Source organism: Leptonychotes weddellii, chromosome X, assembly GCF_054177405.1.
Source record: "Leptonychotes weddellii isolate Sample4059 chromosome X, ASM5417740v2, whole genome shotgun sequence".
Lineage (NCBI taxonomy): Eukaryota > Metazoa > Chordata > Mammalia > Carnivora > Phocidae > Leptonychotes > Leptonychotes weddellii.
In genome coordinates, this window is record NC_138385.1 from 99,883,385 (window position 1) to 99,893,987 (window position 10,603).

General features: G+C 48.4%; 1 protein-coding gene across 9 annotated transcripts in view; it reads left to right on the forward strand.

The window, feature by feature from the left end:
* ARHGAP6 (Rho GTPase activating protein 6) overlaps positions 1-3,806 on the forward strand; it is a 455,537-nt gene extending 451,731 nt beyond the window's left edge. For 7 of the 9 annotated variants that reach the window (XM_081809179.1, XM_081809178.1, XM_081809181.1 and 4 more), the window contains one exon: positions 1,791-3,806. In XM_081809179.1, the coding sequence (XP_081665305.1) occupies positions 1,791-2,488 (698 nt within the window). In that variant the 3' untranslated portion in view covers positions 2,489-3,806. The other 2 variants (XM_081809185.1, XM_081809186.1) reach the window with 2 other exon arrangements.
* Positions 3,807-10,603: the final 6,797 nt, after the last annotated feature.

Genomic DNA, 10,603 nt, shown 5'->3' on the forward strand with positions numbered 1-10,603 from the left:
TAGGGGGGAAACCAGATCAAGCTATACTTAGCCTTTCTGCCAAAATACATCAGTCTTTCACTATATTTCATTTCACTTCCTTTGCAAGGGTTTTTAAACATAGCTACGGTCATTCTGTCCGTGCAACTTGATATCATCTGTTTAACTTCCATTTCCCACTTATTTGCCATTTTTATTGTTAAGGGCCACGTAGTATTCCAGAGTGCATACTCATAGTTTACAACCCATTTTTTTTTTTTGTCATCGTTGTAATAAGTTATGCTGTCAGGAACCTCTTTCACGTACTTTTTGTTTTGTATCTTCAACGATTGATAGATTCACAGAATTTTGGAAAGCAAGTTACACATCCAGAATAGGACAGTGGGTCCAAATATTATGCACCTTTCCAAGCATCCAGAGGTACAGCCCCTTCCCCGCCCACCTCGGTGCAGTCGTCCGGGGCGTTTCAACATGAGGTGCCGGCACTGCACGTCATTGGGTTTGCATTTTTGCTAAATTGAGGGCACTCGGGTGGCTCAGTCGGTAAGTGTGTGCCTTCTGCTGAGGCCGTGATCCCAGGGTCCTGGGATCGAGCCCCGCACCGGGCTCCCTGCTCGGCGGGGAGCCTGCTTCTCCCTCTCTCTCGGCCCCTCCCCCTGCCCATGCGCACACACTCTCGCTCTCAAATAAATAAATAAAATCTTTTAAAAAAGAAAACAAAATTGTATTTATTATTTTCATTTGCATTTCTTTCTCACCATTATTTTCCAGTTTCTCTATTAATTAGCTGAACTTTCCCAAGCTGGTGTTTTTTATTTTTTTATTTTGTATTTTTATTTTTTTAAAGATTTTATTTATTTATATTTAGAGAGAGAGAGCAAGCAGGGGGAGGGGCAGAGGGAGAGAGAGAGAGAATCCCAAGCAGACTCCGCGCCAAGCTCGGAACCTGATGCGGGGCTCGATCTCACGACCCTGGGATCCTGACCTGAGCCGACATCAAGAGTCGGCAGCTTAAACTGACTGAGCCGCCGAGGCGCCCCCTCCCATATTCCATTTTTAAAGCTCGGTGCATCTTTACTTTAGCGGCCTCTAAGCCAGCCGAGTTTAGTACTGACCCATTACCTAACCACATTGCGTTGTATCCTACGAAGTGCTTTTACTACCTTTTCCCCCAAGGATAAACTATTCCAAGATGTTCTGCTCCATTTCCTTCTGCTATTTCAACTCTGCTCAGTCCCTGTTCAAATGCTCATATCTCTTGCGCAAAATGGTCTTCTTCTCTCTCCCTGCCTGCTTTTTAATAAGTGGGAGGACTGGGCCAGTCTTTCGCACACTGGTGGCGGTGGGGTCTACACAGCAGCTGCTGTCTTCATTACCTTCTGGCCCGAGATGGGGCATTTTAGGTTCAGTTCGCTTATTCCAACACCTTTTACTGACATGGTGGAAACATCAAAGCATTATCGTTGGTGTCTCGTCAGGACTGCAAATCGCACCGAACGAGAAGAGAACACTTTCTTTACCTTCCAGGTTCAGAAGCCATGTGGAAGGGGCCTTTCCTGAAACAAATTAGTGACAAGGACTATTGAATCTAGTTTGACATCCGGATCTGGAGCTGCTCCGTGCATTGTGCCAATAACCAAAGCGTGATTTGTTATTTCCTTTCCTAGGACATGTTTTACTTTAGGCAGCGGGAGGAGTGTCCTGTGCTTTCTCAATTTTTGAAGGTGGCCGTGGGAAGGAAATAGCAGGACACATCCCAAGAGGGATTCTACAAACTAATTCCATTTCTCGCCCTTCTCTCCGGCTTCCAGGTTCCTATGGAGACATTTTTGAGAGCAGCTCCCTCCGACCGGGGCCATGCTCCCTTTCTCAAGGGAACCTGTCCCCAAATTGGCCCCGATGGCAGGGGAGCCCCACAGAACTGGAAGGTGGCCCGCAGGTCATTCGGAGGACTCAGACCACGGCCACCATCGTGGAGTGCAGGGCCTGCCCTCCCGTGTCGCGCGTCTGCAGCACGCCCCACATCCAGGGCGGCGGCAGAAGGTGTGAGCAGGCCACACCGAAGTCAGAGCAGTATTTGACTCTGAGCAGCGCCGAAGACCTCACTGAGAGTGAGCTCGATGTGGTCTGGCTGCAGAGCAGAGCCAAGCCTTTGCACCAGAGACCTCGAGAGAGTGAGAAGCGTGACAAGAGGCCTCCGCCTCCGTATCCTGGTCCCGGGAAGCAAGCTGTAGCGTCATCCCACCAGCCAGCAGAGCCGCTCTTGTGGAGGCCTCAGAGGCCAGAAGAAGGTTCCAGAACAGCGTTGGAAGAGGGAAGCCAAACAGCCGAGCGAGAGCAGCAAGCCGCTGAGCAAAAACTGAGCAGCGCCTACTCCACTTCCGCCAGCGATCAGAACAGTAAGACTTTGGGTGACCCCACCTGGCTGGATTGGCAGAGAGAGCGGTGGCAGATCTGGGAGCTCTTATCGACCGACAACCCCGATGCCCTCCCGGAAACGCTGGTATGAGCCCACCCAAGCGCACACCCCCACGGCCCAGACAGCCTTCTTTCACTCCGTAGGGGAAAAAGTTGGTGTTGGACAATTGGACACTTACTGGTTTTTCTTCTTTAACACTTTAAAAAAAAATAACACGAGAGAAACCCAGCTCACTTAAAGATAGAGAGCACTAGTACCCTTGCCATTTATAATAAACTTCTATTGCATAGCCAGCCATAGGAGAAAACGAAAACAAAAACGGATGGTGATATCCAACCGAAAAACTACTCGCGTTGGCTTTGTATAAGATAAAACCCTCGCTTTGATATAGCTTAACTGTATTTATGTGACTTCAGTTTTGACTGTTGTATATTCTGTAACAGATTATGTATGATAATCGTATATGATATATTCACAGAAACAGAAGGAACAATTTTTAAAAATCACTTCACTTATACTGAGTAATGAGATTCTATAGAATGTTCTAGAATATGCACAAGCAGGTTTCTGTGCTTTTGCCATAGCTTTTTAGCTGGGGACAGCCCTTCCTTCAATGCCTAGGAAAAACACTAACAAAACAAAACAGAGTATGCCAAGCCATATTTTTATATAGTCATGAGATGCAAAAGAAAACGTAGTCACTGAAGGCTTTTTCATATTGAATATGTTTTAAGGAAGATATTAAATTTGATACATTATGGAATATATTTTTAGAATCTGTTTAGAAAGGATTCAGTTAATCGAACAAGAGAAAGGCCGTGCCTGACAAAGAAAGAATAATTAAGAAGTTGTCCTTCCCATTTTAGATCAAATTCAATTTTATATAGACCATATATAATATATATTTATAATGTATAATTTTTATGTATTTTTCAAAAACTACAAACTGGAATCCAACTATAAAGCGTTTAAGCATCCAAACAGAGTATTCAAATTACAGAACAAAAGTTTTTCCTTTTGCCCCATAATCAGTATTAACCAAATTATAAGCAAAGCTTTGTAAAGTAAGTCACGTTTGGACAAAAACTCCAGCTTTGTATTTACATCGCGCCAAAGGCCGAGGACATGTTTTCTTCGGTAATTTTGTGTGTATCGTAAAATGCTCCTACTACATACTTCAGTAGTTTCAAGTTTTTCAACCGCAAAACCATTTTTGACCAGCAGGTGGCGATTCGCTTCAGTATTTTACGAGATTTTTTTTTTTTTTCACTTCGTAAGGGAATGTGTATTATAGAAGAAGAATTTTTTATGAAACATGCTACTCTTAATTTTCATGTCGGCAATGACATTTTCCGTGGTGTTTCTTAAAGTTCTGTCTTGTGCCATGATGAATAAAAAGTTAAACAAATGCTTTGTTTCCGGGCATTAAATCTAATGCATGAACTCGCCACTCCGTTCCAGACACCCACTTCGCTCTCCACAAGTCCAAGTGTCATAAACAGCAGCGATACTATACATATACAGCTAAAGAGCTCGTAAAAGCTATCAGATGGTTTGGGGCCACCGACACACTTAGAAAGTCATACTAATTATTTGTTGCAAGTGAAGGCTGATTGTCAGTCACTCAACCGAAACTCAGTTGTCAGTGAGGAAGTGTTTTTGCCGCAGGCTGGAAACCCGCTGGACAGGTGGTGCCCAGCACGGTCCCTGTACGTGACATCTGTCCTTTATAAAGGCCTTAGATGCTTCCTTTGTCTCAGGGCCAAAATAATGACGTCTAGACGTGGTGTCTAACGTTTCTTATTGGGCAAATGATCGGGCTGTCTTCAGGCTCTGCCACTGGGTCCAGCAGCCCCGCCGCCCGCTGGGACTCGGGAAGGATTTGCCCACCGGTCTCCGGCTCTTCCTAGAGGCCCACACGCAGCCGAAAGTCGTAAACAAGACTCTGAGCAAACACTACTTGATTGTGGATCGCGAGTTGCTCTTCTGTGTCACCCCCCCTCCTTCCTGTTCCTGCTCACCGTGTGTCTTCCAGGCTTTGAGTCCGACCACGAGCTGCCCAGTTCTTCGCCTCGGTTCTGGACTGAACCGCCACGTGTATGGGGCCCTCTTCCCACCCGGCTCCTGCCCTAACAGTTCTATTTTTTAAAACTTCCAGACCAAATGGCTCTGAGGTTGATGTCTGTGACCCAAAGGTCTGTCCGTCTGTTGACAGTCAGGTCTAGAGCTCCCAGGAGCAAGAAGAAAGCTGGCCTGCCGCCGACGCCTCTGCAGCCCGAACGCTCGGTCACTGCGCATGCGCCTCGGGCACCGGGGCCGGGACGGCGACGGCAGAGACGGCCGAGCGTGCATTTGTCTTCATCTAAGTCGCTGTTGACATGTTTGCTGCGGTTTTTTTATAGAAAAAAAAATCTTTTGTACCAACGGAGGTGGTGCAAATGAAGAAAACTTGTAAATGAGCCCAGCTTGCTTCTTTGCTCACGCACATCTTCCCACACGGGGCTGGGCAGAGGAACAGCGTTGGGATTCAGTGTCGGGAGACGCGGGGGCCAAGTGCAGGCCCGCGGGCGCAGTCGGCTGATAAGCAGCCCGCGGTGGGGGGGGGGGGGGTCGGACTCCACAGAACAGAGAGGAAGGAAAGGCAGGGACTGGAAGAAGAGGAGTTGGAGACAGGACCACAGCTCGACCAGACAGAATGTTAAAACGGGACTAAATCAGCAGCAAATGTTCAAGACAAAAAAAATGCAAAGCAAAGGAAAATTCCAGTAAGGGCTGAGAATCTTCCGCACAGCCGAGGCAACAGACGGCGCGGTGCAGATGGGAGGCTGCCCAGAGGGGTGGCTGGGGTGTGCACCCCTGGCCTGCTGAGATCCCCAGTGCACGCAGGTGCTCGCATCCCCAGCCCGAACGGAAGGCGCCCCGGAGGTGGCAGAAGGGTCAGAAGATTCTCAAAACTCAATTCAGGCTACATCTGTTCAGCCTAGAGTGACCCACTCATCCCAGTTTGCCTGCGACATCCCAGGTTTAGTAATTAAAAAAAACCCACGTCCAGCTCATAGCATGGCCTGGCAGGCCAGGGGAAGGTGGGTCGGGGGTGCAGAGCCCTCTACCTTGGCACCTCGCAGGTAGGGTCACCAGATCAGATAGAGGACACCCAGTTCAACAGTCCGGTAAGTGAATGACCGTATTTTAGCAGAAGTATGTCCTGTGCCATATCTGAGATGTAATTATAGTTTAAAAAGATTTCTTGCCCCAGATATGGCACGGGACATACTTACCATAAGAAGTATTTTAAAAGTCATTCACTGTGTATCTGACGTTCAAATTGAACCGAGTGCCCATTGGCTAAGTCTGACAACCCAAATCTCCAGCCTGATAGCCCACCCGGTCTCCAGTGGCTTGAGGTCTTCACTGAGTGTCGCACGGAGCGTCACCAGTCCTGAAGGACCAACTGCACGCCTCGACTTCCATGCGGAGCCACGTTCCCTGCAGCCTCCAGCCATGTCCTCCTCCAGGGCATCTTACCCCAGCCTCCCTGGGGTCCCAGCCTTGCTGCCTCTCTTGCATGTGTCTCCCGTGTGTCTGCCCTCACCCTCTTAGCCTCCGGTTCTTGGGTCCCTGTCTGTCTCCTTCCTCCCCGCTCCTCCACACCGCGGCCTCTTAGATAGCCTATAATACACACCTCATCACAGGCACGCCCCTGCGGCCAAACCACTGATGCCCTCCTCCCCCTCTGGCCCACAAGACAAAGTCCCCACTCCTCGTGGTAACATCAAAGCGCTCCACAATCCAGCCTCAGTCGACCTTCCGCCCATCATCTCTCCCCAAAACCGTACCCCCTACTCTGGCCTCATCCGGGAAACACCCCCTTCCCGCTCGCAGGATGCGCTTTCGCACTTCTGTTCCAAGGGGCCTCGAGTGCTCCTCCCTGCTTTTCCTAGTCATCTGAAGGCTGTTTTCCTTGTAAAGTTAGCCTGAATCTTCCTCTCCCATAAACATGCTGAATCATATCATTTTTCAGGCACTTGGCGAACGTGGCCGTTTTTAACGAGCGTTGCTGTGCGTTCTCAGGACTGCTGCACGTCTTATCTCGAGGTCATTCCCACTCTGTCCTCGGTGGCAGGGACTGTGTGCTCGGGACTGGGCAGAGACCCAGCATACGGTTGGCGTTTGATAAATGTTGGCCAAACGTATGCATATGAATATGATCAGGCAGTTTCCCATGCAATGGAGAAAAAAATATAAGTCCGTTGACCTCCCAGCAAATGCAGAGATAGAGGTATGTTTGCCAAATAAAAAGGCTTTTGAGGAAACGGGGACACAGTCTGGGGAGAAGCTGATGGCAAGCACAGAGACCCTGTCTCCTAACCAGCCAGGCCCCACAAAGACGCGTCGCCCAGCTCTGTAATATCTGGGACAGAGAGGGCAGGTGGCTTAGATGTGGTACCTTTCCATTCTTAAGACAAAAAACTTAATAGTAAACGTGGCAAGTAAATGTTTATGTGCATGCTTCCTGGTTGGTGCTCACTTAATGACTGAAAAGAACAATGACCTTTTTTAAAGTGTGGGCTTCCGGGTTCAAAGAGGACGAGGTTTGAGTCCTGGCTTTGTCATTCATGAGCTGGGTGACCTCGGCCCAGCCCATTTCACTTCTCTGACTCTCCATTTGCTCGGGGTAGTCAGGGCATAACAACACCTCGCCCTCGGGATTGTTCTCCCAGCCAAGTATTAACCAGGCCCGACCCTGCTCAGCCTCCGAGATCAGACGAGATCGGGCGCCCTCGGGATTGTTCTGAGGGTTAAGGGAGAAACAACCTGGAGCAGCGCTGAATTGATAGTCAACAAATAGCAGCGAATCGGTGTCCCACATGAGATCACTTTAGAAGAAACAAATTGGGACCCTCTGCTGCAAGATGCTGGTACTAGTAACTAATATTTATTAACAACATCTGCTCGAACCCAAGTGTTTTACTCCGCCACAAGCAATAGGAACCACAACCATCCTCTCTTGCCGGAGGGCAGAGGTGACTCGGAGTGACCTCAAATGAGTTGCCCAAGGTCACACAACTATAGGGTGGCAGAACCAGGATTTGGTGGCAAGCCGTCTAGGTGCGCCAGCCTGCCATCTGGATAATTCAGAGAGGCATGAGCAAAGCTCTGTGGTTCTCGGAGCCCTGGGTCTCCTTCATGAAGGGGAGGGGCTCAGCGGGAACTTCCCCGGGGGAGGAGCTCCTGCCTCCGGGGTGACAACTGAGCGAAAGGGATTTAAAAATTCGTAGTGAAATAATCCTCCTGTGGGCACCGCAGTTTACTCTAAATGATTCGTCTGAGTTAGGCTAAGCACGAGACACTCTCCTGGGAATGTACAAGGGTAGGAGGTGCCAGGACACAGACCTAATGCTGAATTGGCCCAGTGAGCTTGAAGAGGAGTAACCTTATTTTCCATGGTTGTGGGAGACACCCCCCTCCTGCCCCACATCATACCTACCGGCCATAAACAAGCATTGTAAAGCTCAGGCAGCAACTAGGAGCCATCTGAGGATGATGAAAGGAATCCACCCTTTCAGGATAAAGCTGAAATTAAGCATGAAGGGAACAGCATGAGAGAGCTGGAATCGACCAGGCAAACACCCAACCTTGCACTTGTGGTGAGGAGTCCCAGCAAGGACTCTGCTACTTGCAGCCAAAAGCATCCTGATAATATTCCATATCAAACCACTGGAGAGCCACGGGAACTAGCCACATGAACGTATCAAAAATGTAGAAAGAAAAAGCAAAGTGTTTAAATGATTCTGAGCAGAGCTCCAAACCAGTAACCTTTACTGTCCTTCAGGAGTCCACCCACTCCAATTGTGAAGTCTTCTCTCTCCACACAGTTGCTACGTTATAGCACTCAGGGGTTGTCGTTTCCGTGGCCCCATCACACGGGACATTGTGCATGTGAAAGCATTAAGTAAAAGCTAATTATAAACCCAAGCTAGCTCCCATGTGCCCATGCCTCATCCCCCAAGTAGCCATAGAAACTTGTCTTAGAAACTTTGAACGTCTGCTCCAGCAGCTGCTACGACCCCACAAAACCCTTGGACCACTCGCTATGTGAGGGTGACACCAGGGTGACTACTTGGCACAAAGTGCTGTCAGCTTCTCTTCAGAACAAGGGCGCACACAAGCATGAAGCATTTACTGCTTATACAAATGGCGTGGCATTTTATGACGGGACCTCTGCTGCAGCAATAAGTGTATTATTTCTGTTAAAGGGGGAAGGAATAACTAATATGCATTGCTTTAACATGCTGTATGTTTAAGAAATTATGTAATTTTCAAAATTTTGCCTGAAGTTAGGAATACGTGGCTTTGGAAGTAATTTTTGGTACCCTTTTACATGCGGGAAACATAACCTGTTTTAAATCTGGATACCTTTGTGATCCCGAGGACGCCGTGAGCTACATTTTAGATTAGGAAGCACAGGAGCCTCATCATAACCTTTATTTTTCTCTAGCGGGACTTGTTTATGAAGTAAACCAAATGTCACCCTGCCATGTTTCTAGTTTTCAGCGGGTCAAAGACTGCTACCTGCCTTGTCCCTATAGAGATTTTAAATACTATGAGCTTGCTTAGAGCAAGCACCCCAGTGCCTGCTAATCCTTCCAATTAACCCAGATCCGGAGGAGCCCCTGCTAGTCCACCGACAGGCAGCTGCTCCTTGGGAGAGGGGGGCGGAGGGCGGCCCACTATGTAGCCTTAATACTTCTTTTACGCCCAGTGCCCCCCCTCGAACCATCCTTTCCTTGTTGGTGATGATGAGCTGATGGCTGACAGGGAGCATGTCCCCCTGCGGGCTCTGTTCTAAGTGCTCTCAGGTGTCATCTTGCAGTACCTGGAAACAACTCTCACAGGTGGGCGCTATGGTCTGGACCTGTGCCCCCCACCCCAAATCCATATATTGATGGTTCTAGGAGGCGGGGCCTTTGGGAGGTGCTTAGGTCATGAGGGTGGAGCCTCGGGATGAGATTAGCGTCTGTATGAAGGAGACTGCGGCGTGCTCTCTCGCCCCTTCCTGGGAGGAGGACCCCGGAGGAGAGGGCCCCCCAGTGAACCTCCTCACCCGGCACCGAAGCCTCGCCGCCTTGACCTTGGACCTCCCGTCTCCAGAGCTGTGACCCGGGCATTTCTGTTTGTAAGTTGCGCAGCCAGTGGCATTTTGTAATAGCAGCCTCAACAGACGAAACGGTTTTATTATTCTTTTTAAGGCTGACAAAGTCGGGACCCAGAGATCACACAGCAAGTGAAGGCCCGAGCTGGGCTCTAACTCGCGTTCTTTTTTTAATTGAGGCATAATTGACCTACATTAGTTTCAGGTGTATAATGTAATGATTTGATATTTGCATATATTGGGAAATGATCACCACCTACAGAATTTTTTTTCTTTTGATGAGAACTTATCTTTTAAAGATTTTATTTATTTATTTGCGAGAGAGAGAATGAGAGACAGAGAGCATGAGAGGGAGGAGGGTCAGGGGGAGAAGCAGACTCCCTGCCGAGCAGGGAGCCCAATGCGGGACTCGATCCCGGGACTCCAGGATCATGGCCTGAGCCGAAGGCAGTCGCTTAACCAGCTGAGCCACCCAGGCGCCCTTGATGAGAGCTTTTTAGATCCACTCTGTTAGCAACTTTCAAATATTCATTACGTGACATCCTTATGACTTCTTTTATAACTGAGACTTGTACCTCTTGACCCCCTTCACAAATTTCACCCCCCACCCCCGCCATGTTTGGCAACGACTAATCTATTCTTTGTACCTATGAGCTCGGTTTTTTCTGTTTTTTTTTTTTTAGATTCCACATATAAGTGAGATCATACGCTATTTGTCTTTCTCTTATTTCACTTAGCATAAAGCCCTCAGGGTCCATCCATGTTGTCACAAATGGCAAGATTTCCTTCTTTTTTACCGCTGAGTGATAGTCTACTGTATATCTATACTATATTTTCTTTATTCATTCATCTGTTGGTGGACACTTCGGTTGTTTCCATGTCTTGGCTATTGCAAATAATGCAGTGAACATGGGGGCACATGTACCTTTTGGAGGACGTGCATTCTTTTGTCACCCACGTGGCCTTAAGCCTGTGAAGACACAAATGGTCCATAGTACAAGTCCCATGGTCACTGTAGAGGGGAGGCATGAAGTGTGCATCTCTTCACTTTA